General features: G+C 38.5%; 1 protein-coding gene across 2 annotated transcripts in view; it reads right to left on the minus strand.

The window, feature by feature from the left end:
* The window catches only part of CASD1 (CAS1 domain containing 1), a 32155-nt gene extending 8061 nt beyond the window's left edge, over nt 1-24094 (minus strand). Inside the window, exons 1-12 of one of the 2 annotated variants that reach the window (XM_050891655.1) lie at nt 23962-24094; nt 14964-15060; nt 14134-14254; nt 12532-12576; nt 10174-10236; nt 9160-9204; nt 6047-6170; nt 4090-4304; nt 2664-3089; nt 2156-2245; nt 1441-1560; nt 314-470 (exon numbers count right to left, since the gene is read on the minus strand). In XM_050891655.1, coding sequence (XP_050747612.1) covers nt 314-470; nt 1441-1560; nt 2156-2245; nt 2664-3089; nt 4090-4304; nt 6047-6170; nt 9160-9204; nt 10174-10236; nt 12532-12576; nt 14134-14254; nt 14964-15060; nt 23962-24094 — 1636 coding nt within the window. Of the gene's footprint in view, nt 1-313; nt 471-1440; nt 1561-2155; nt 2246-2663; nt 3090-4089; nt 4305-6046; nt 6171-9159; nt 9205-10173; nt 10237-12531; nt 12577-14133; nt 14255-14963; nt 15061-23961 lie in introns of those variants that run through there. The other variant, XM_050891656.1, reaches the window with a different exon arrangement.
* Between the last annotated feature and the right edge of the window lie 3560 nt (nt 24095-27654).

Raw genomic sequence — 27654 nt, forward strand, 5'->3', positions numbered from 1 at the left:
AGTGTAACCTATGTTTTTAGTTTGCATTCAGTAACATTACAACTCTTGATAAAACACATTTCTGATGGTCAAAACCAATTAAAAAGTATTCTAATATGACTGTAACCAGAGACAGAGTATAGTTATCAGCTGTTACATTTTTCATCTGACATATAATTCATCTATGACAAACTTTATTGCTGTGAACAGCTGTTTAACATATTTTGACTATGTTACAAAGAGACTGAGATCTACTAACAATACCATTTTCTGTATGGTTATCATTGTAGTAACATGCAAATGTTTTATAGCAGAAAGAAAAAAAAAACCTTACCATTTGCTTTCTTCTGGACTATCTGAGGCCATATAGCTAAGGTGGCATAAATGATCATAAACCAGACAGTGACTAATGGCACAAAGTAGTAGAACTGGTAAGGTCGGTCCATCACTATGCACAGTACCACAACCAAGAAATTGAGACGAAATAAAACCTGAAGGGTGTCAGAGGAGAGAATACAGAGGATATATAAACTGGGAGGCAAAGCTGAGAGAGATGGAGGACATGTTTCTTTAGCACTACATGAAAATATCTATGTATTTTACATCTCACACGCTGATTATATTTCAGTTGAAACACAGACAGGTGTCTCGGGGAACATCAACAATGCAATATAAGACTGCAGGCTGATTATGTAGTACTGGACGTGTCCTGTGCTGGCCTACTTGGGTAGAGATAGCAATGAAAAGAGGGTAAAACAGAACTGACTATTCCCCAGGCTGGGGACTGAGTATTCCAGTTGCTGGATGCTGTTAATGCCTCTCTGCTTTCACTCCCATAGCTACCTGGCCTAGCTCAGTTAAAGCTAGGGTAACGTTGTTGCCAGTGCTGAGACATACGTTAATAGCACGATGACCTGAGTTACATGACAATATAACACTTAACAGCAATAAAAGATGTATTTTTTAAATTTTTTTAAACTGCTACAGCACACACTGCAAAACCTGGGACGGAAACCACAAAAATATGGATATGTTCTCCAGTGTTGTTATGGTGCAAAAATTCATTTTCTTTATTAACAAATGTAGGCTCCAATACACTGTCTTTGGAAGCCTGCCTGGATCATTACTTATATATTGCTATATATTGCTATAAATAATTGCTAGTAAATTGCTACTGCAATGAAAACTCCATTGCTATATACTGGAAAATGTTTGTCTTGATATTTTAAAGCCTACATACTTAAACTTTTTACATTGTATATCACTTATATGTTATATGTTTGTATTAGATAAACACTACCAATTAAACAGGTCAGATTACGTAGAAACAACAGCCATTTTTAATGTGCAAACCTTGGTTAAGTAATGTGATATCACATTATTTAGGGAGTACAGATATATTATGGATATTTTGTTATGTGAACAAATTTCTTTATAAAAACAGTAAGTAGATATTCTTACCTGACACACTCTGTATACACCGAAGTCCCCTTTTATCCAAAAATATGAGAAGTGCCCATAACCTGTTTGGAACAGATATGCAGCAACCAGAACTCGAATGTGCATGTACACAGGCAAAAACTGTTGAGAAAAATAGAGTACCTTTTACAAATGGCCATGTAAACGCTTTTGGCTTTCCTTTTTTCCCCCCTATTTTATGCTTTTTTTGCATTGCAGTAAATCATGTTTAACTAAGCAAAGAAACATTATGTATGCTGCATTTCCCTGTTTCTTACTAATCTCTTTTGGTGCCCTAACCTCTTTGATGTTAAAATGAATTTCTTCTATTTATTGCTCTACACTTTCCACAGTCTATTACCAGTTAAGAGAGACCTCAAAAGGGCTCCTTGAAAGCTTACCTTCAGCAGTTTCAAGTTCAGAACATAAAAAAGAAGTGTGGCTAGCAATTAAAAATAAATTAACGTCATATTCTACATGGAGCAAACAAGTATATTTTTTCAGTGGTTAAGTAATGCATAAAATGCTCTTATCAATGAAATCTACACTTAAATAGAGAGAAAAACTAATTTTGCTAATACCATTTTTAAAACTACAGGAACAATAGCATTACATATTCACTCTATTCAATTCTAATACAAATTTGCACTATCTTTCTTTTGAAGTAACATACCCAAATTGCATTCCCACTTAAAAAGAAGAAATTCAAATCACTTACAGTGCTTGCTCCAGAGATATGATAAATCAAAATAACAAGTTGCATCCAGCCCTTCCATTCATCAGTCTGTTCTCTATTTAACACTTTAGTCTAATGCAAAACAAAACAAGAGTGTTGCTATTCCAAAAAGTACAACGAACATCTATAAAATGAGGAGAAAAAGTTCAAAACAATAAACCACTTTATGGGTAAACAGGTCTCAATTGTAAAAGCCTTCTGTCTAGTGCACAGAGGTCTACCAGATTTTAATGTGATCTACACTCTCTTGTATCCGAGCTATGCTCACTTCCAATTTGACTGAGTGACAATGCCTAAAAGCGCTCATACCCATATGCTTTCAAAAAGCTTTTGCATTTAATTCCATGCAAACGTTATATTGCTTGTGAGTGCATTTTTTGCAGATGAGTTATACTGACTTTGAAAATTTAACTTTCAATATTTAGCTATTAGTTATTTACATTCAAACTGGGAAACAACGTTATAAGCCGGATGTCAACATGATCATTACCTCTTTGGTATTTTCGGTATAAAATACCCCCAAAACCAAGATATAGACGATTGGTATGAAGAAAGATGAATGTGTATAAAATTTATTTTCCTTCATGAAAAGATTTGCTCTGTCACATAGATAAAAATAGGTCATGATTAGACCAAGTTTGCAGAAGGAGTGTAAGAGCATCTCTAAAGTAGAAACATTAGGAGTGCTGATGGCAGGTTTCCTCTCCTCTCCACTTTCCAAATCAGCGCATGATTTGTTCTTCCGATAATTATTCCGATGAATTAAATTCATAATTAAATATCCAATAATGGACAAAGTAAAGAAACAGAAAGCTAACTTCTGTATCAGAGTGAGAGGAGGCTGAGGCTGGCAGCAGGAGCCATCAATGGGCTTCATTATCTTATTGCAGTAGACGTTCATAAGAATCATCGCATTCTGTCAAAGAAATAAGCAGTTTTGTCAATTAATCTCTAATTAAAAAGTTAACATTTTCATCGTAAGAAATTTTCTTCTAGATCACGCATTGAAATAAAACATATGCAATTCTACCTTATCATTACATAGATAAAATTTCACAGTACCCCCATATACCTAGTTGCGTTCAACAGTACAGTCAAAACATCTCTTCCAAACAGGAAACCCTTGAGCTTCTTGAGGTAAGCAAAAAGACCAATCCTAACCCTTACAACAGAAGGGTTCTCTCTACTGGCTGTAAAAGGAGCTTTAAAGAGCTAAATGGACTATAAATGAAAAACAGCTCACAAACTTGGGTCCTAAAGGGGCACGATAATTAAAGTTTCTAGAACATGACAATGAGACTGAAACCTGAGGTGAGATGATATTTAGTTCATCTAGTACTTGAAAGCAACTGAAACCTGCAAAGCAGTGGAACTAAAATGACACGGCGGGAGAGCTCTTTCACAAGAAGGGCAGACTGACAAAGCTCAGAGAGGCTCAGTGCATGCATATGTATATTGGTAGGTTAAAGATAAAATAAGAAATAATGTCACTGGCACTCCATGCAACCAGGAAGGTGTATATTATGTGTTTTCTTACCCTTTTCATACTCCTTACTAAACAAAATTATATGGGCACACAGGGGGAAATTTAAGACATTTCTTAGCACTGCTGTACAAATAATTATCACCGTAACTCATTCATGCAGATGAAGGCACCAAGTTTGCACTCAGGATCTAAAAGATCTAGCAGATTAACAGCTATTTTAAAATAGCTACACACTAATGTGTTTGCTGTTATTTTTAAAAATCCTATATAACTGACTGCCCTCCCACGTGTTGGGATCTTCCAAACAAAATTTCCTGAAGAATGTGTAGGTCCTCATTATGTTCATTTGTCTGCCATTTCAGAACATTCACTTAAAATCTTATTTTCCTATTATTAGTCTTTAATGTTGACCAGTGATAAAAACACTTACTGTATCTCTGCTTGATTCAGGGAGATGCAGGCCATCTGCAGACTTCATGATAGTTTCTTGTGCTATCAATTTTGATACACTGAACACTTTAACTTTAGCTTTGGAATTTCGGGAGCTGCTGTTCAGAATACGAACAGCTGCTTCATTATAAGCATCTATTTTCTCATTAGTGATCATTTTCCGACTTTCACTCAGCATATCTTCATAAACAGGATCTGAATTTGAAAGGACAAAGAACGAGCACATTAATCTTCTACCTGACAAATACATTTGCTTAGCTCAAGTTGCACAGGCTACTTTCATTTAGGTAGTCACAGTTGTTTAACGGTACAGAAAAAATGTACAGTGAGGAAAGAGTGACTGTTACAGTAACTAGAGTAGTAACTAGAGTTGTTTATGATGAAATGTTCTTATTGCCATTCCCTAGTCATGCATATGTACTTACAGATTAGAAAGCTTTGGCCAGACACGAATGCCTGTTTAATTTCCCTAAACCCATGAAAAGCGTATAATGCTGGAGTGCAGAGCTGCTTATGCCTTCTCTCAGTAATGGAATCCCCCAAGGAAAGACTCCAAAGCCAAGAGGACAGAAGATAGGCAGCAGAATAGACACATGGGGAAAAAAAAAAATCTCTCAAACCTTCTAGTTACTGCAGAAGAAACCAACTTCTCATTTCTCTAAGTCATAGTCCATAAGCATATTACACTTGCTCCTGTTGATTCCAGTTTAACTGATGGCAGAATCTCAGTTTTTCAGAAGAATGGAACACCACTTAACTGCCTGCAGGCTTCAGAAATTATGGAGAGCTTAACACAAAGCTATACGGGGTTCTAGATCAAAAGGTCAGCTGGAGATCAGTAAGTTGCTATGAAAAGCTGCTGATGTTCATAAGTCTGGTGAAACACACTCTATGAGCTGTAAGTTGATTTACTTTAGCTACCTCATGCCTACTTTTGGACAATCAATGTCTAGACAACTGTATGTGTACAGACTGCTTCTCCTCTTATTTGTTCCATTAAAGAGCTCAGAGATGACTTAAATGGACTGGATCTTTATCAACAGAATGGTGGGACATGTCTGACAGCTAATTGCTTCTGTTATAGACAAACATGGTTTTGAAAGGAATGTGACAAGATTAATCTGTTGATTCAGCTTAACCTCTAGAACCATCTTTGATAGGAACTTGGATGTGACTGTAAGGGTACAGCTGGGTATATTCCTATCAGGGCTCAAAATCTGCCTATGTTTCTAATTGAGGTGATGATAATCTAAAACACTATGTTCTATGGCAGATAAACCAGGAGCACATTATACCTATGAGCTCCTTGTTCAGTGTCAGGGACATACTTTAGTTTTGTTGAGGAAAAGCAAAAGAATGTAAGCTTGGTGCCATAATAAAAATCTCACAGACTCATTGTGAAGCATGATTTCTGGCTCCTAATCTTCACTCATCAGTGCTCAGTGTACAGAAGCAAGTTTCATTCTAGAGACTTAAATTCTCTATATTGTCTAGAGTATGTCTATTCATTCTAGACACACACAGAGGATGCACTTATTGAACCTCTCCTACTATTTATGTAATCTGAAAATTTAATAGAACACAAACACAGGAATACAGCTGTTCTATGCACTTGTGTTCTTGACTCCTAGGAGGCATGTATGGAGCACAGCACAGGGAGAATAGACCTGGCATATTGAGTCTGAGAGTAAGCTAACAAAGAACTAAGAGTTCAGAAGGCAAAAGATTTTCCTTAGAGCGCTTTAAAATCTCCATCACTGGTAACAGCTAGTTAGGTACCAGCTAGTTAAGGCTGCAAGAAAGGCCAGATGGGAATTCAACCAACACCCTTTTTACTCTGCAAGTAAACAGTATAGACTAAGTTTTCCATATCCTACAAGATAATGACTCAACAGACAGTGACAGCACAGATTGTTACCTACTGTTCATTACTTTACCTTGTAAGACCCAGTAAACATCACTACTTTTTGCTAGTTTTTCCAAAAGAGGTGCAATTGAAGTGATATTGATTTTATATTGTGTGAGGGCTTCGTTGCTGCCATTGTGAATCTTGATAGACCACTGGAGAAATAGAGAGAGAGATTCAGAACCTGTATGTCTGAGGACCCTTAATTACCTGATTCCATTGCTCTGCTAGTAGCTATTTTTCATTATTTCTATAAAGCTAGATTATTTCTTTAGTCTTCGCTTTTAAAGTGCTAAAAAATTTCTTTTGGACCAAGCAGCCGTCTAGACAGGTAATTACATTCAAACAGACCATTTAAATGCAGAGTATACAATATTCAACTTAATGTATATTTGATTTTTCATAAATTAAGTGATGCAAGGTGTTTTAATTAAAAGCCCTTTCAAAGTTGACTTTGAACAATGATGAACTAGCAAAGCCAGTCACATTATACAAAAATCATGGCCAATTCGGTCAATTTTACTCTAGGAAAACTGACCACAGCAAGAGATGCATGCAGGCAAAACTTGACGGTGGTATCGAGTTCCAGTATTTCCATCTGTTTTGCAGATATCCGCAAAGAAAAAGGAAAAAAAAAAAAAAAAGAAAAGAAAAACAGCTATTTTAATTTCTGATTTAATCTTCTACATGAAATGACTGGGAGAATGCTATAGCAGGGCCTGCTGCGATAGGACAAGGGCTAATGGTTTTAAACTAAACGAGCGTAGATTTAGACTAGATATAAGGAAGAAATTTTTTACAACGAGGATGGTGAAACACTGGAACAGGTTGCCCAGAGAGGTGGTAGATGCCCCATCCCTGAAAACATTCAAGGTCAGGTTGGACGAGGCTCTGAGCAACCTGATCTAGTTGAAGATGCCCCTGCTCATTGAAGGGGAGGGTTGGACTAGATGACCTTTAAACGTCCCTTCCAACCCAAACTATTCTATGATTCTGTTCCATGATTCTATAGCCACCCAAGAATTTCTCCTAACTTCTGAAAAGAATTTCCCACTCTGTAGGAAAAATAGATTTAGCATTTTTTTTAAAGAATTACTGTATCTATGCTGATTTAGTCAAAATCTGTTAAAAAAAAAAAAATTTAGCCTGAATGTAGTGAACTCTCTAGTAATTTCTAAATATCTGCATAAAAATTTTGATGTAAGCCAAGTACACTGATTAATCCACTTCCTGAGAATATTATCAAATATAAATGAATACTTCATGAAACCAAATAACATGCCGCTGCTCTGAGAACTCACACTCTGGAAAAAAACTTGTGAAATACCTACAGTATTTAAATAGACATTTTAAGAAGCATATTCTATTCATCAGGAAGTCAGGAATTAAGAAGCAGAGTACTGTAGTGACATTCTCAGAGCATCTCCTTTTCCCCAAATAAGCAAGCAACTGAGTTTTGTACTAGCTGGAGCTTCTCCAGCTCACAAGACTTTACTTCTATTTATAAACTGTTATGCAGTTGACATCTTAAGACAGACATGTCCAGACCAAAGTCGCATGACCAAACCAAGAGCTAAGTTAAAGATACAGGTAAGTTTCAAAATGCTGCAAAGTCCAAGGTCACATACCAGTTTAATCTAGTAGCAGGTTACCACACTAGTACTAGCCATGGTAATGTTGCTGATACGTCACGTTTTTGAAGCACTTTATTTTTCTGCAAGCCCCTAAAAATAGGGGATGTTTATCTTTGGCCAACTCTAGATATCACTATTAATGTTTTGTGTAAACATATTGATGTTATAAAGAGCTGAGCATCACATGCATAGTGTTGGTTCGCATGTCCTGCTGTCCACAAAGGACAACAAGCTATGGCTAATGTACACATATGAGTAAAATGAATTATTTAGATAAGAGTCCTGTAGTTTTGCACCCTGACCTTCTGCAGAACACTCTCCATACATGACATCATTTTCTGCATGGAATACAATGACTCATGCTAGTAAGACATGCTAGATTCTCAGACTGAGCAGAGATATTCTAGGCTTACTAAGATTCCTAAAGCTCAAATATTTATGTGGATCCTACAGAGGAAGAGAATTTAGGCGGTTCACCTGTAAGGAAACAGAGAATTTCTGATCCTTCAGGAAATGTGTGGAGGTCTGCATACACATATGACCTTCCCCTAAAGCTGTGGGAATTCACCCTAGATTGGCATGCCCAGGAGCTTCCAGATTGGCAGAATGCCTGAACTGTCTCTAAACCAAACTGCTTTCAAAGGATCTTGTTTAAAATGGAACACATTTTTCCCTCTCTACATTTGAGGTGGTATGAAATTATAACAGCTAATTCCTTTCAAATTCCAGTTTCAAAATATTTGGAAGTAAGGGACATTAAATGTGGAATTAATGAGATGAGCAGTTGTTTGACTCTTGACTCCCAGTACCAGCCAACTACTGGAACAGACTACTTAGAGGGGGCTGTTGAATTCCGTCCCTGGAAGTTTTAAAGAATTGTTTGACTCTTGTCAAGCGCAACATGGGTATAACTGATCCTGCCTTGTGGCAAACTGATGGGTTAGGAGACCTCTTCAGGTTGTTGTCAGCCCTATTTTCTGTGATGCTGCAGCCCACAGCAGTGGCAGAAACTTCCAGTGGAACAAGATTCAGGAAGTGGAATCTCTTTGGTTGTTGATTAATGTAAAACTCAGGGTTTTGCCCATATAAGTCCAAAAGAAATATGTGCGCCAGAAAAGAGCATTCCAGATTGGGCCATGCTCAAAAGCAGTATTTTGTGACTGAAAAGAGTTTATTAAAAATGCATCTCAGTTACTATGCAGGTACTTTTATTTAACTTTTTAAATGAATAATCTGCTTTTAACAAAGCTACTTTATTAGCTAGGTTCAAGCTAATCAATGCTTATCAACCAGTATTGCTGCCAAAAAGCAAGTACTGTACATTGCACGGCTATAATAAAATATATCTGATATTTTAGAACTACTTGTTTTAACAGCAAATTCACTGAGAGTATATTTTTTATTATAAATTGGGTTTAACAACTTCATCATGTAACCAACTTGAGAGCATAAAAGTTATCCTACTAGAACTTCCTTCTTTACTAAAATGCCCCATGTATATATAACTTACCGTGGCAGCTCCTGCTACAATTATATGAGGTTTTGCCACAGAACCCTAAGACACAAAGTAAAAAGGAATTTAAAATATTCACAAGTTATACTTATTATTATACTGAGCAGGTTAATTAAGACTCATATCTTAATTAACTGTGACTCAACTTGTCCATCAGTTAATGGTTACAAAATAGATTGCAGATATATTACAGAGAACATCAACTTGTGATATACCAGAATTTTCACATAACAGAATCTGCAAAAGTACAAAGTATCAATAAGCACTTAAATCATTATCAATTTAGCAGCATAAGTTCTCTTGGGCCATTACTAAATCACTCCAGGCTATTTAAAGGTCAACAAAGGAAGAAACAAGAAAAGTTTAGTTGCCAATCTGTAAACATATTACTCATTATCAGAATTACATACATAATTTTATGCTGAATAACATGACAACCTGTATCCTAACTGAAACATGTGAAATAATTAGTATGTAATTTGAGGGAAATACTGAAAAAAAATAATGAAGGCATTCTTGACTTTCCAAATTGCCTTTGTCCTTCAGTTTGGAACACTCAAATTAATATAAATATAAAATCATAGAATCATAGAGTTGGAAGCGACCCATAAGGATCAAAAATGTTTGGTCACATAAAAGCAGAGCCATCGCGGACACAGAGGAAGCAAAACACCAAATCAGAGTAAAATCCTGTCAGCTCTTAATAGGATGAATCAACCTGCTCCTAGGAAGTAGGGTTTCTCTGGTTTGGTTTGGGGGTTTTTTGGCCCAAGTGACGCCATCCTTGGGAGATCAGGAGATGCCCAGAAACATATACACCAGTAAACATGCCCCTTTCACTATTTTGATGTCAAATTTCAGATCTCTGGTACATAACTGACTGAATATATGTGATATGCTGCAATTGCTGGACTCCTAGTAATTATACTTGTGTGTATGAAAAAAAAGAAAGGTAGTAGTCCTCATTCAGTTGCTGTATTTTCCTAAAATAAACAGTTTTTTAAGACAAACCTCAGTCCAAGATTTGATACGTTGCCTCATAGAGCCATTAACTTCTGGATACCACAGGAAATCCTGTAAAATAAATGCAGATTTACTCTGTAAGCTTAAAGACAAGCAGTAGACTAATAACAAAAATTCAGAAAAACAAACTAATTGCTATCAATTCAACTGTGAAGGAAAAACACTCGGCCCAAAGTGAGATTTCCTTTATACTTAGCATGAAAAGCCTGACATCTTACTCTAGCATGGAAAACACAAAGAAAAAAAAAAATGGAAAAACCCCCACCACCACAAAACTTTGCCCCCATGAAAAAAGAAGAAATTTTCATTTGTAGTTCAGGAGCTGGGATTTCACCAAGAAGGTAATTTTTTAGTTTCTGCCAAATGGGACGTCCATGGGTTTCCAATGCGATCAGGGATAAAACCAAGCTCACATCTATAATTTACTTATAGAACTTGCTTTTTGCTCAATTTCCCACAGTTTTTACCAACAGGTTTTCTTTGTTCCAGAACTTAATATAATTGATAGCATGAAATCATAATTTTCAAACAACAAGAAAACTAACAATTTACTTTGCAACTTCATAAATTGTCAGCTGTTTAAATCTAATAGTGCCATGCCCATTAATTGCATTACCTACTGACATTTTTTTAGATGTCAGGAGTAGTGCCCAACCTTCATCTAAAAGGACAGTCTAGACTTTGGCTAGTGCTATTATGTCTCCAAGGTAAAGTTGTGACTTCCTAGCATCTAGTTTCTCCTCAGGTGCAGAACTATCGAATGGACTACGAATACATATTAAAGTGAAATGGCAGGGATTACATATGCAGAACCTATTGTGAGGAAACTTTATAATGCAGAATGCAGAAACACTACCAGCAGAGAGGAAATCTCCATCTTCCACTTGCACAGACCTAAAGATTTTGCTAGTTCACTTGAGTACTGTCAATTAACTATTTGGCAGGGATCTGTGAGCAATGACGTAGCCCTCTGCAGTAGCTGAAGGACAGATGGGTCAGTATGATGACTAGAAAGGGCAAAATTAAACTCTCCACTTGTTCCCAGTGATTTTCTCTTTTGTTAGTCAGGTATTTTCCACATTTAGATTATTGGGTCACAGCCATTCTGAATGTGAAAATTCAGCTACCATGCCAATAATGTCAACAGCAATATGGCATCAAAACAAGGAAGCAGCAGACTAGGAATATATTCTTAACTACCCAGGCATCTCCCAAACGCCCAAACCTGCCATCTTAAATCTTGGTGGTTAGACACCTGCCAAGGCTTAAGGAGTTTTGAAGATGTAGTTCTGTGTCAGGCTACGCCAACATAAATCACATTGCATCGGCCCCTTTGTCCTGCCTTGTGTTCTGCCCCCTCTTTTCCAGCACTCAGATAACCATACGATGAGCCACATCAGACCTGACCAAAAAGGAATCCTACAAGGTAAGTTTTTGGCTGAACTGACTCCTAAAAGAGCCCACTCCACAGCTGTACCAGGGTTAGTTACAGCACAAACACAGGAACATACTGTGAAGGGCAACAGAGTGGGACAGCATAGGCTTAAATTACCATGGGCTCACACCCTAAAATGTTATTCTGTACCCTAAATCTTAACCATGTACACAAACAGGTACTGAAAACTCGCTTGCAGACAACTCAGCAAATACACTGCTTCTTTGGTTTTCATGAACAGAGAATGAGTTGTCTCCAGGGCATAAACAAATACATGACTAGCATAATCCCAGCACTGCTGACAGCTGTCATGGGAAGCAAAAAAAACTATTGAGGACACCATTTCCATTGCCCGGTCAGAGGAGAACAGAGTCCTTCATAAAACCTACCCTCAAGTACTTTGTTTGTTTTCTTTTTTTTAAATATCCACATTATAATCAACATTGTGGTTACCTCTCCATGCAAAAACAGTGGAAGGAATACTTGTTGGGATAGCATAGAGACCTCAATGGCAATTATGACAATTACCACTCCAAGTAAGTTAGCCCCAAATACATATTCTTACAGCAGTGGAAGAGTAAACTCCCTGGCAAAAGCTATTCTTAGGAAGGCCAAATTATAAAGACAAAAAGAAAAATTATACTTGCTTCCAGAGCTTATGTCCAAAGCTAACACAGAATACAAGTACTCAAAGCCAAAGTCTCTCAAAGAATCTTATTCAAATATAACATGTTAAGATACACTCTATTTTGTGGAAAATTTATAAAGAATGTTGATGGTCTAAAGCTTCTTTTGACTTTTACAGCACTTGCGGAAATCTGAAAAATCCAGCTTTGACTGCAATTTGGATTACACTGAATTAAATAATAATATGATTATGGCTTGCAATTTAATGCTAGATAAAAACTTACCACTTTAATTGAAGCAGATTTATCTTCAAAAGGGATATTTCCATGCTGTCAAAAAACCCAAAACAATAAAACCAAAGTAAGACAAACTTTCAGAATGAAAAAGAATATTTACATTCATATGTTAATTTGCTCTCAACAAAAGGTTTATCTTCAGTAGAAAGGATTTTTCTTGTATAAACTTGTCAGTATACTCATGCAAAATGTTTACGTTACTTTCTTGATAAAACAAGCTACTTGCATAAAGGGTTATTTTTCCTGGAAGAAATCTATCTGACAACGTCTGAAATGCTTTCTGTTCACTCTGTTACAAAGGTATAAAATATGTTCCTAAATTTAGCCTCCCAAAATGAGAAAAACTTAGACTTTTTTCTCTTTCTTTTCTTACACTTCCTTTCCCCTAGCCTTCCTTTTCATCTGCCCATCTTCTTTGCACAAAACAACTGGCACAGTTTTAATTAAAGAATAAAAGAATAAAAGAAAATACTCTCAGGCAGAAATAAAGTCTGGAATGCATTATTACATTTGCTGAGTAAGATTGTAAGAAATCAGAAAGGAAGCAGTCAGATACTGCATACACAATCCTCCTTTAAAATATTACTAAATACAATATTAGTTTCAATCCTGGTCCAAAAGAACAACTGTATTTCTCTTCCACAAACTGAGATCTTGATTTCATAAATACTTGACAAAAGATATGCCTCGACTCAAAATCAATTATAGTACTCTATCATCTCACCATCACTTTTGGGCAGCAACTGTGACCTAACCAACAGACTAGGAAAACCAGAGTTATTCAATCAATCAAACATCTTGTTTTGACAAGTGAAAGTGACTGCATTCTGTCTGCTGGACAAGCTGCCAGCTTGCACTTCTAAATGACAGAATTACTAAATAATTGACAAATCTAATGTACAGTTGAAAGTGAAATGTTTCTTCTCCCTCACATATGTATATACATCCACGAAGGGATACGCCGAAGCACCATGATATAGCAAAAGAAATGAATATTCTATTGATACAGCTAAATCCTTTCTTACTGCTTCCACCTAGCAAGCTGCAGTTTACATTCTTCAGCTTATAAAATTCAGACAGCTCTTCAGCAGCAATCAAAAGGAAGGTAAGACCAGAAGCTATTTTTAGTTTCAGCTTCAAGTTAGACCTGGAAATCTGTCATTGCTCCAAGGATCTTTATGAACAGATTAGATCAGCAATTTAACTGACATTTAAAATGACAAATTATAACCCATGAATTACCACTATTTAAAAAACACACAAAGGAGCAATCATTTTCTCATCAAGAAACCAAATATGAAGCATAAGTTGCTATGGGACAAGTCAGCTTCATTAATTTATTCCCAGACTGCCGCAAGCTTTCTCTTGAGCTTCCTAGTTCACTTCTCAGATTCCCAATCATCTCATCTGTACCCAAACAATTATCTTGGTCTAATCTTGTTCTTCTCCAAAAGACCTTTCTGTGGTTCTTCTTCCTGATGGCTAGGCCAGAAAATGGTATAATTTCTTGCTTTTTTGAAGTTTAGAAAAGAGTTATGAGGTAAATTAGGAAGAAAGAAACAAAACCATCATCAAAATAAACTATCTCACCTTATTTCCTTCTTCTTTGACTTGAGGATTTATGAGTTTTATAAATGAATAGAACAACTGTCGAATTCTAGAATCTCCTATAAACACAATGTGTTTGTCTACGAGGCAATTTTTTGCTTCACTGTAAAACAAAACAGCAATATTCATGTTACAGGAAATTTATATCTTAAGAAAAAGTCTTTAGAAAATTTACGGAGCAATACAGATAATTCTAAGCATTATATGCAGTTCTAAGGAATGGTAAATCTTTTTTTAAACATGCTGAATTAATAAAAATTTTAGTGTAATTTGCACAGAAATGAAAATGAACTCTCCTGCTAATGTGATTAGGCAAACAACCAAGTAGGCTTTCCTATTCTGTGGTGCTACAAACACACTAGTTTCAAAATGGTAATATACAGCATAATTCTAAAATATAAAGTTCTCTTACTAGTAGATGAAAAAAAGTGATTGGTAATTTTATTTGGGATTTTTTTTATTTGCGATTCTACGTATAAGGTCAGCATTTTCCCTTTTAGCAATCTGAGAGTGACATACGAAGTTACGCAGTCTCTTGCAGTATCTTGTGGCTCTCCATAACACATAGCAGCACTACTATCACCAACATTTATTTGTATTTTTATATATAAATACAACTAAGGTGAACACTACAGACACACAGATAATGTACAAGGAAAAGACTTCCTTCTGATAAATGTTGCATATTTTTGAAAGCCTAGAGAATCAGCTATAAAGTGAAAAATAGATGACACTGCAATTACTACAGCTGCAGTCAAACAATAATGACTCTTCTTTCCAGGCAGATGAACAGAAGATATCAGTTTCCTTACCTATTTTTATACTTATGCATCATACAACTGTGGGGTTGCCATACTTTTTCTCCAAGAAATCTCCCACTGGACAGAAGATACTCACATGTATCGCCACCTTTAAAATGTTATATTAAGATTAGAATTCAGACACATGAAAGTTAAAACAGCCCCATTGCTATTAAAAAAAATAATTTGACAGTATTTGAAACACAGGAATTGAAACAATCAACAGCAAACAGATTTAACACTGTAAAAACATCTTGCACAAGTTTCTGCAAATTGCCTTCTCGCTTATTATACCCTACTTCTCTGTAAATCACTCCTCTACCCACAAAATGTGAGTGATCCCATTTCTGCTGTCAGAAAGATGTTGTGACCTAGAATGGCGTTTCCACCAAAAGATGCCAATCCACTGTGCTATCTACTATCCAGAATACACTAACATGAAATTAAAGAATCCAACAGTCCAATGTAATAATCTTCTACACAGAATCACCATACACAGAATCTTGTATAGAACATGAATCTCAACATGAGATTTGCAAGAAAGTCTATTACATCTCCTTCCTTAAGACATAGTGGTCACCTTAGAACAGGTGAAATTACACGCTGGGTTAATATGCAAAACAAAAAACATTTACACCAGAATTTGCTGATCATTCTGAACTGCAGGTACCTTTTCCAGTCAAGAAGTTTTATACTAATTAAGATTAATGACTTTACAGGTGGTGATGTTTCAGGTCACTTTAAGTTCATATAAATAAAATACCTCAGTTAAGAAATCAGTGACTGTCATGTTCCAGCAAACTCCATGTCAGATTCTGCTGCCTTATAACTGAACACAACTGAACACCATTCACTGCAAGAGAAGTTGCCCTCCAACATTTTTGTCATACTTGGCATTTCAGAGCACTGACAAATGGGGAAACGGTTGTGAATGAAATGGCAGGTACCTGTCCTAGCTCGTGCAGAAACAATGTACCACAGCCCATATAGTTAACACTTTCATGAAACCTTGACTTCACTACACTCAACGGAGAACTGCTCTTTTACTCCATCGAAACTTGCACTAATTCTAAAGAATAGGGCATCTTCTATCTACTTCTTTTCAGGGCTGCTGGGAGCCACACATTATAATGAGACAGACTTTCTGCTTCAATTATTATGAGAAAATCTGAAGCTTTATCTAGAACTGCAAATTAGATAAGGTGAACAGAAAGAGATGCAAGTAGTGTGAGGTCTGAGGTCTGTAGGAATGGGAATTTACAAGGTACCACTGATGTCTACTGAGACCGAAGCTCACAGTCCTCAAAGATCAGTACTATAGTAAAGCTTTCAGGAAAAAGACAGAGCCATGCTATCACTTCCGTTGTGCTTAAACAAAGGCTTCCACGAGACCACAGTCCAATCAATAAAAAATTTTTTTTAAAAAAAGGTATACTGGATAAAGAAAGACTTTCTGTGTAACATTCTGATAAGAAAACATATTCTAAGTTACGGTCCTAAGACCACAGTGAAAGCTAACTAATTCTGATATGCACTGAATCAACTTTTTTGGTGGGGTTTTGGGGTTTTTTGAGTTGGACATAGGATAATTGGGAAAATTACTTATTTCCATAATTTCCCAATAGTGGGAAGAATGACAATAGCATCTATATTGAAACAATTGTCCTATAAACGTTTTAGACCTATGAGTAATAAACTTCAGAAAACATTAATAATTACTTGGATGATGGAGACATATCTGTATTTCCAACAAATATGGAATTAGGATCTTTATAATCCTGCATGATCACAGATCTTTCCAGATAACTCTTGCATTAACACTGGCTATGACATTGCTACTCTAGTTTGTTAGCTGATATTCAGCTGCCTGCTCCTTCACAATCCACCCAGAAAAACAAAAGGTAAGGTTTCCATCTATGAAGCTGGGAAAACATTAAGCAAAGCATTAAATAAAACACGTTTAAAGTATAGCTGACACCCAAAACTCTTAGTTCTCTCTTACTTCAAAACTCTAGCTCTCTCCTACTTAGGATGCATGAAGAACATTTCAGATATAGAAGTACAGACAATGCAGCTCATGTATGCTGCTTCTTGAAAAAGAATATAAAATCAGCTTGGAGAAAGAAGTGGCAGCTGAAGACATCTGCTATCCTACCTTCCTCCCTGAAACAACTCCTAGCTGTTTTCATGAAAATCAGAAAAAGGCAATTTAGAACAGACCGTATTATAACTGTTACTCCTTGGCTCATTTATCTGACCGAACTCAGCAGTAGTAACACAATCAAGTAGTAGTATTTACCATGATCTAAGGCTCCCCATTCCCTCATTTCAAAATGCAACTCTAATAACCAGACTTATTTTCTCTCCTGAACTTCAATTACTTACCACTGCTATTGCATCGTGACTACTAAAAAAGCTGGAATAACATGAAGAATTATAACAGTCTTGAAAAAGGTCTGGATAAACATCTCAGAGTCACAGCTCTGGGTTTGGGTTGGTTCTCCGTGAGTAACCCACATGACATACTCCTAACATGCAAGATAAACTGGCTTTATTAAAACTGTCATTCTTTACTCCCTATCTCTCAGTTTTGGGAGCGCTTGGTCAGGCAGATTTTGACGCACAGAAGAAAAATGTGTGAAAATTTTAAATAAAATACACACATACGGTGATAAGAGCTTATTTTTATCATCAATAAGAGCCTATTAATCAACCCAGGGAAGTTCAGGAATTCCCTCAAATTGACCAGTAACCTCTCAAGCAAATCCTTGAGATATCACAAATCAAATCGATACTTCCTTCCTAATTGCAATGCACACGCACTATCCATGTCAAACTGATTAATTACTGCACAGCAGCAATGGGATGTAGCAAATGGCCAGACGCAGAGGCCACGTGCTTCTGAACATTTAAAGGAGCTCTCATGCAAGTATGCTGAGACCCTAGATGTCGGCTGAACTCAAGAGGTTTCCAGAAAGGTAGTCTCTGTAACTATCCTATTTTTCAACCAGTACAGGTCACTCCAGGTCAGCAACATCATCTTTTTTTTTTCCAGTCTGTGCCTGTTTCATTATTCAGTACAGTGACATTTCTGAACAGATTAAAGAAAAGATCTTCCAGAAGCAGTTTATCAATGCCTTTCTGCTCCTCTTTCAACCATTGCTACTTATAAGACAGCTGCTGATCTTGCTGCCAAAACTTCTGCAGAAGTAGCTCAGAACACAGCAGATGACATGGGAAGCTGCATCTTTACCTACTTTTTAAATATGTTGGCATAGCTCAGATTTGCTGGACAGACATCTTTCTAGCAGAAATCATAAATTCAAAATGACCATAGTTTCAGTTTTTCTTAATAATTTCAAATAAAATCCTGTTTCTATACTTCGGCTTTCAAGCAACACAATTTCCTTGATTCTCAAACATATACTGTAAACTATCATTTTGAGTAACTTGCATAAAAATGAAGCTGTCAGAAATAATAAAAAATATTATCAAACTCATGTTGCTTGTGATTAGATTATGAGAATAGGTGACTTACAGTTATTACAGCTACTGCTACAAAGCCCTCCACTTTGCAGATGATGAAAATTGGGAGATATATCAGAGTGATATGAGTGAACTATGTAAAAGAAAATTCACCACTAACTAGACTCCCTCTGAGATCCATTAACTTGCTCAGGAAGATGCATAAGAAAATAAGGACAGTTATTCACAGTCAGACCAATGGTCAGTCTAGCCTGGTACTCTGCCTTCAATAGGGGCCATAAGCAGATGCTCAGGGATGAATAAGAAGAGGGCAAGTAAACATTATGTTCTTGGCTAATATTCCTCCAACTACATTCAGTCCAGGGACTTCCTGAGCTGGACATGGTTTCTACATATTTTGTAGAACCTTCCACAGATTTCCTTCTGAAAAAGTCATGCAGTCTTCTCTTCAAATTTTTAGCATCCACAGCATCCTTCTATAAGAGTTTTCCATACCCACAGCTGCTGCTTGAAGAATCACCTGCCTTTATTTTAAATATGGTTTCTACCAGATTTACTTGGCACTCCCTAGTTCTTCCATAGGAAGAGACAGTTCGCACTCATGTCTATCATGATTTGTAGACCACTGTCAATCCTTCCTCAATCAAGTTTTCAAGACTGAAGAATCTTAGTTTACTAATTCTTCATAGGAGAGCATGTTCCATACCTTGAGTTCATGACCCAAGCTTGGTAGCTCTGCACTCCATGGCACTCCCATCATAATTACCCACAAATAAAACAATCCTCCATCCTACAGTACGTTTACTGAAATAACATTCCAAACGTCATACATTGTATACATTTTAAACATACAGATAATATTTTAGGCCAAGGAGTTATGACTTCTTTCCCAACTTCAGACACTGAATATCTTACTATTTCCTTGAGCAACATTAGAAAGCTCCTGGAACTCATTAGAAGCATTACTGATGTCTGATGTCTTTCTTTAAACATAATAGTAGAAGTTTGGGGGGGGAAGATGAAGGAGGAGAATAAAACAAGACTGCAACAGCAGCCAAGAGAGTAAACTGCAGGTTACAGACAAGACAGTGCCTCCAGAAATGTACAAGTCTCACTTAGGAGATGAAATACACAGCAGGCAAAGAACCACTCTCATTGTAATATACCACACCTTCTTCTTAACCATTAATAATATCTTAAAAGAGAAACACAAAAAATCCCCCCAAACCCAACCCAAAACCCGAGAAAAAGAAATCTAAGTGCCATTCTATACACAAAACACAGACCATTCTTTTCATGCTCTTCCTTTGCGCTTTGCGTAAATTATCCTTCCAACATATTACCTTTTCATCATTACCTATTTTCATCAAATGTTGCACTTAGATACACTATGGTATACTTATACAAAGAGCATAATTTCTCTGAATTTTATTATGCTCATTATTCTAATTTATCATTCCTCAAAATCATGGTTTTTCCATTGAAATTGTGAAATCTCAAAGTCTTCATTCAGTGCCAGAACAAACTATGTTTCACAACGCTTTCTCTAAAAGGCACACTCTCTGTTTTGAAGAAATGGAAATTCAATTGTTCTCTATTATTCAAAATAAAAAAGTAGTTTTAAACAGGATCTACCAGTGCTGATTTTAAGAATGCAAAATTTTGAATAAAAACTTATTTCCAGCAAGGTTTAGGACTGTACCTTTGCAATACGATAATAACTGAAAAATGCACAGCACTAACTTCACTGGATAGTATATAAACATTTAGTTCACTTAACTCTTCACAGAAGCTGTATGCAAGTTAAAGACAGTCCTTAATTTCTCTTAATTCACTTTACATTCTGCAATAAATGTAGGGGACCTCTAAATATGATAATCTCCCTGAACATGAATTTGACCTTCCACAACCCCAGTCCAGCATTTTTTCATACACATAACTTTTATACAGGCACGTTTTACTGCGAAGTGCACTGGGCTGCTCCTATCTATAATATGTACTTGCATGACTGAGGCCAAAATTAGCTGAAACCTTTACATGTAAAGACAATGAGACAAAACAAAAGAGTTCTAACTAAAGTCTCAATCATCCAAAAGCTCCTAAAGGAAGCCAAGACAAAAACAACCGCTTTATAAAACTTATACATATTCTTAACTTTAATTGATGCCTTGTGAACTTTTCAATATTGCAATGGGAGAAGAAAAATAGATGGCAATCTGCACAACATGGGTTTCTAAATTGAGCGAGATAAACTAGGCTAACTACCAAAAAGTTAGAGCATCCATTTGCCACTCATTTGTTAAAAGTACAGACACACTGAAAACATAGAATATCTATATATTAATACTTTCACTCCTACCCAGGGATAGTGAGAAAAAGGAAAAGGTATGAAAGAAGCAGCCTTTATATGCCTTTATCACTTTTAGAATGTCTTCCTCAAAAAAAAAAAGAAGTTTTAAAAATAACTACTATCTGTCAAGGAGTCTGCATACCCATGCTTGTCCCACAGAAAGAAGGATTCACTGATGAAAGTTCTTCACATGTACCATTCTCTGTCTGGTTATATACATTTTTTGTGGCTTCTTCCTTCTGGCTGAATTATCCAAAGGAAAAACTGCAGTAGGACAGGCTAAAAGTCTCAACACTGTCAACATGCTTCTGTGGTATAAGTCTGATTTTGTAAATAATAGAGAACATGAAATAACAAAGTATTTTGACTTAACCCATAATTTTTCTTCAGAGAGCTGTGGTGTTTGCCACCTTTTATATGCCCTACAGGACACCAGGACCTTGTATGTATCATCAGGCACATCTAACTCCATGAATGACATGTCTAATTTCAATCTCATTTCCTCAGTTATACCGCAGTTGCTGTTTCAACTAATGCAATCTTTAGGTTATCAGTTTCTTCAGATATTAAAGATCCAATTTTTTGGGGGGGGAAACCCCACACCTCCCACAAAACAGATTTCACAATTTTTTATTCATATGCAGAGCTCTTTCATTTCCTCCATATTCCTGGACATCTATGAAAGAGAGACAGTATCTACATGCGTGGTTAATTCATTGTTAAAATTTCTTGTTTGCCCCACTGTGGCAGAACATATGTTCAGATGAAAGAGTTGGTCTTGCCTGCTTTCCTCTTCCTGACAGCAGCTAATGACAGATCCTCAAAGACCAAGTATAAAAGCATGACAAACACAAGAGCAATCCCTTCCCTGGCATGGCCTGGCTTTCACAGCCCGGCAACTTCAAGCCAGAAGTGCAGCATGTTTGCAGCCTCACCTCATCCACCCTCTGCAAATCAGGATAACCCTTTTCGGGGTATTTTTGGTATAAAATCTTGGCAATGTGTTTCAAAATGTCTTGTGTGGAAAAAAAGTGCTTTCTTCTGATCATTTTAAATGTATTGCCTGCTAATTTCATTTTTCAGTTGATACTTTCTGTGTTATGAGACAATCACAATGAATTTACCTTCCCTCAATAATTCATAGTATTTGAGACCATTACCAAATTACTAATTTTCTGTCCAGGCTACAGAATTTTAATCTATTTCATTACTTCTTGTACAGAAGCTGTTCTATTCTTCTGCCATTTGTGTTGCTCTTTGTACACATTTTCCAAGCTCTATTACACCGCTACTAAGAGGGGGTGACCAACACCACTGACTACAAGCAAGGTGCCAGTTAGCTTTAGTTGTGCAATATCGCAGTGAAATCTTCTGTTTTTTTCATTAATTGCCAAGAATATCCTGACATTTGCTGAATTTCAGTTGTTTGAGATCACTGAAGGGTTGCAGAATGATCTCTCAAGCACCTCTGCTTTTATCTATCCTGAAAACTTTTGTCTGCTCTAAATGCTCCACCCTCCTTTTCTAAACCATTTGTGTCTTTTGAACGTTATTTGTTCAAAGGAGCCCAAACTAGTAACTCTGTATTCACTCTCACTCTCCGTCCTATCTTTTAAACGGTTGTGGGAAAGCCGCTGTCTTACTCTATAAAAGCTTCAAGAAACTAAAAGCCTTACGCGAAGGAACTTGTTGAAAGCTTTGTGAAAACCCATACAGACCATATCAACTTACATAAAGGCCTGCAGATTCTCACCGTTTTGCGATTTGTGACTCACTCCCCTTCATTAACTCTCCCGTAACATATTGTATTTATGCATATTCCAGTTTCCTTGTAATCTGTTTGATATGGCAGTCCCTATTTTCTTAGGCCAGTCTTGCAATCCCTCTTTAAAAAAGCATCACATTTGCCACCCTCCTTCCGTCTAGTTTTGACTGATTTGTGCCTTAAGGAACACAGCACAACAGGCAAATTCAATTACTTCATGCTTGAGCTCCTCTAGAATTCACCAGTAAATGCTTCTGTGTCTTGCAACTCAGTACTAGTCAGTTTATCAGACTTACTGACATGCCAGCCAGAGGGTGAATCTAAGGAACTGTATCCGTAAAGATCCCTATCCCCTTTCCCATTTCCACAATAAACTGCCTCAGCCTTGTCTTCCACGGACGCTGGCAGCAAGTGTTAGAATACGACACCAGCTACAATAAACAGAGCCGCAGCGATCTCTCTTTCAATCAACTTTTTGATTTACCCACAAAAACATACTACATTTTTTAGCATGAATCAGAAACAAGAAAATATTTCCTTTAGCAGTTCCATTAGCATTTATGGATCATGCCAAGATTCACAGCTTCAGGGCCAAAATCACCCGACAGAAGAGGAATCAGCAGAGTCCCAGCACCCTTGTAACGGACATGCACCTGTGTGCAGCCCTGTCACATTCACCAGCTATCTTGGTTACCGGCTTGTCCACAGTCACTAACAACACGTGAAACCAAACAACTATTTTGCTTCATCCACCAAAGAGGCTGGATTTTGTTATGTTTGAGGTAATGGTTCAAACAGCAAAAGAACACATACCAAGTCCTACACCAATTAAGATTTTAATCACTAATTGCTATTGTAAAGGTCATTAATCATCCTGTACGGGAACAAGTGACAGGGAAGAAGCCACCCTCTACCCCTGCAACTTCACCTGCAGCTGTACAGCTGCTATACGCACCGCATGCAAGGCCCTAAGAGTTGGGCTGTGCTCACAGCAAAAACATCTCACCGCCACGGACCCCCCGAGTCACACACCCCCGAGCCGCGGGGCCTCGCCCGGCCGGCGGGAAGCCTGCGGCGACCCCGAGGCCGGGCCCTGCAGGGCCCCGCGATGGGGGCGCCGCGCCGCGCCCGCCGCCGGGTCCCCGCCGCCGGGTCCCCGCCGCCGCTGCTCCCAGGCTCGCCTCCCGCAGCAGCCAGCGACCTGCCACGCCGCGCTGCCCTCACCGCGCCAGTTCGCCGGGGCAAGGGGTACGCGCGTCGCCCCCGGCCCCGCCGCGGCTGCTCCGGACTGGGGGACCGCCGCCCTCCGGGCACGGGCACGGCCGCGGTCCCCGGGCTCCGCCGGGGCTCCGCCTCCCGCTGCCCGCCAGCCGCGGCCCCCTGCGGAGCGCCCGCGGCCGCCCCCTCACCTCGGTAGCGGCGGGAGGCGGCGTGGCAGGCGGTGAGGAGCAGGACGGCGCCCAGCGCCAGCGCCTTGGCGCTCCTCACGCTGAAGTAGTAGTTGATCTCCCGCTTGCCCCCGGTGTAGGCCAGGGCCGCCATCTTGGCTCCTCCATGACAACAGTGTGCGATGGAGCGGGCGGGCGCAGCGGGGCAGCACTGGGTCCCCGCTAGCGGTGAAGGCAGACCCCGCCGCTGCTGCCGGCTGCCACCGTCCCCACCGGCGCGGCGGAGAGGAGCCCGACACCCCGCTGCCGGGGCGGAGCCGCCGCCCTCCTCCTGGCGTCGCCGCTTCCCCTCGGCCGCCAGCGGGCGGCCCTAGCGCTCGGCTCCCCGCCCAGCGGCGGCCGGCTGGGCGCGGCGGGCGTGGGGGTGCGGTGGGTCCCCTCGGGCTTGGTCCGAGGCCCGCGGCTGAGGGGGCGGCGGCGTGGGGCGGCTGCGAGGCGGGGACCTTGCCGGACCCCGGCGCCTCGCTGCTCGCCGGGGAGTCGTTGGGACTGTGTTCCGTGAAGGAGTACCTGGGCGAGGTGCTGTACCTGACCCGGTACGTGACTGCTGGCACTGGGCAGCGCTGGCTTTTTTCCAAGTAATGCGATTTTTAAACACTTGTCACTCTTCAGTTGACATGGAAGTGGTCAGCCCAGGCTGGGAGACGTTGACTCCCTCTGAACACGGATAACGCTGTATAAGGGAGCTGAACCGCACAGATTTACCTGGGTTTATGGGGGGGGGGGAAGGTGTGTGTTGCAAGTGAAATGCTGAAATCTTACAAAAGGGAAATCCTGTTCCTCCACAGGCAGTTACTTGAGTCGTACCTGGGGAAAGGTGCAGGGCAGCAAATCTGCTCTCCCAAGACCTGGCCGGCACCAGAGGTGGTGGTGAGAAGCTGCCTGCCTAACCCGCCGGGCCCGGAACAGTGTAGACGGTCGCAGGAAACACATTTCCACAAAATAAAGTGACTGTATATAAACCATACATGAACAAGCATAAAACTCAGGAGAAGTGTTCAGTATGTATTCACATAAACATGGGAAAGAAACAGCAAGCAGTTGCCAAGCCCGCGTTCATGATGATAGTACTTACTGTGCTTGACTGATACTCTCCCTCAGATCCAGCTGAACTCTTCATTAGGACTGGCCAAAAAAATGAATGGAAAAAGTTTTTTTTAACTGAGGGGGTAAATAATGAATTATCTGGATTTTGAACACAAAAAAAGTCTGGTTTTCATTTCACCATCCTTCCATTTCCATGTCATCCAAAAAACACTATTCTGGAAGTTCTGCAAAGCATTGAATTTGATTATTCATTTAATAATACATGAAAAAATAATCAGGGAAAAAAAAGGAAGTGAAACATTTGAAACAAAACCAGAAAGTCTACACACTGCAAGCAAAGTTTTATTTTCAAATATCTGAAATACAGAAGAACTTAAAGCATTATGCAAACCTAATGTAATGTACATACAAAATTTGAGTTCTCAGTATTCTTCTGATGTGCACTGTTACTATATATTCAATGTATATCCCATTTCCACCCAACCAATGTCTTTACTATCTGCCAACATATAATCTATATTTTTTTCTGTTCAATTCAGTCTGTTAATTCATGCACTTTCTCAGCAATGTTTTTAAATAATAAAAACACTTTACTATTTTAAAGTGCTCAGGTTTATTCTCTCAGGGAGAGAGGAAAAAAAGGTACTGGGTAAACTCCCAGGTGTACAGATTTTTAGTTACTGGGTTATTTTTTTCTAAAAAACCCAACAAAACCAAAGGAAACCAACAAAAAAAAAAACCCAGCCAAACAAAAACCCCCAAACATGGTCATAGTATGGATTTTTTTATTCCATAAATGAAAAATTCCAATTCATGTATTATTTTTTGGTCATGCATCATTCAAAAAGCCGAGAATTTTCAAAGCCTTCTTACTGTGAACAAACTTTATTATTTGTTAAAATATTCCTGTTAGTGCTTAGCTTTCTTTGTCCTCATTTCACATATGTTCAAGTGACAGCTGCAAGTATTTTACACTTTAAGAAGCAACTTAAACATTTTTTAACAGCTTCTCTAACTGAAAATATTCGCTAGAATATTTTTGTAGCTTTTTGCATTGTTGCTTATTAATGATTCTTAACAGTCTTATGAAACATCTTTCCTGCAGTCATTGAGGACCACAGATACTCCTCTTCATTTGTTTTTGTAACATTTATTCATGAACAAGTAAGACTTTTCATCCAACCAAAACATATTTACTTCAGCCTGTCTCATTCTGCAATATAACTGTGTTAAGTTTGCTGGCTATGTTGCAAGTCTGCAAGGTGCATTTATGACTGTGAGTGTAGCTCCTCAAAACTTACTCTAATTAACGCTGTTACTATAAGCAGTGTAGATGCAGAAAGCATGGAGTTCAACTGGAGCTCCTGGAGCGTTGACTCAGCTTTTCAGTTAGGCTGGCTGCAATGCTTGAGCAGGGAAATTTAACTTTTTCTCTCAAAATTAAAAAAGAATTCAGCTCTCCACTGCAAGATAGTCTCTCTGGAGAATTTCAGGGATCTTCAATTAAATCAGGTTCTTCCTACGAAACAACAGCAGAAATTGAAAAGTTATCAAAACAACCATACTTTTGTTTATAGATATCTCAGAAAATTACGTCATCCAGAAATAGTAACTCTGTCCCACAGCCTTTGAAGGGCTCTTTCAGATCTGCTGCCTGCTGCTGGAAGTCCCTGGGCAGTCCTTGCTTGCCCTGAAGCACTAACACTGGCCTTCAGTGATGCCTGAAAACTCTGTGTGTGGATTACATCTCCGTTATTTTAGGACTGTACAAATGCGTACTGATACTGTTGCAGGTGAATATCTTAATTAAGAAAATCCATCTGTGTATATTAAATATTTACATGGATGTGAGCAAGGCATCTGCTTTTGCTTCATCGCTCCTTTGGAGACTTTGCTTAGGTGTTCGACAGGAGAGGTCTCCCTCATTTCAGTCAGAAGCTTTTGGCTGAAGTGCTATGAGTTAGGAAGTGGTTTGCATGTGTGCAGTCTCGCTTCTTACAGGTACCTCCTTGTTTTTCACAAGCTAATTGAATTTGGCATCATTACATATGCCTAAGTAATTCACACCAAAACGACTATGTATAAAAGGCCTGATATAAAAGGCTAATTAGGGATTGCTACGTAGCCTATGAAACCAACTCCAGACATGAATTATTATTAGCTAGAAGCAGCTTTGCAAATTGTATACCTACTTTATTTTCCTGTCTGCTGATAAACTTAGTGTGCTGGAAGTAAACCAGAAGTCTGCTAGCTCTTCTCATCAGTCAAACCTAAGCTCTTGGTTTGCAAATGCTAAAGCTTCACATTGGCTTTCCGCTTGCTCTGCTGCAAGCACCAAAGGCCATCAGTGGGAGAGGAACACCTAGAGCAGCCACAGAGAGAAGACCCAGCGAACAGAGAAGCGGTGCCTTTGAGAGGCAGAGGAGATGTGACACTACTGTGTGCATGGGATAATGTCTATGAATATTAAGAGTAAAAAGCCTCAGGAGGGATTTCACGTTTCTATTTCTACCGATGTAGCCTTGGCTTAACTGAATTCATTATTGTAATGAGAGACTGCAGTGTTATGTATGGTCGCTAATGACAGAAGCTAAAAATATTACTGTG

This window comes from Gymnogyps californianus, chromosome 2 (assembly GCF_018139145.2).
Source record: "Gymnogyps californianus isolate 813 chromosome 2, ASM1813914v2, whole genome shotgun sequence".
NCBI lineage: Eukaryota > Metazoa > Chordata > Aves > Accipitriformes > Cathartidae > Gymnogyps > Gymnogyps californianus.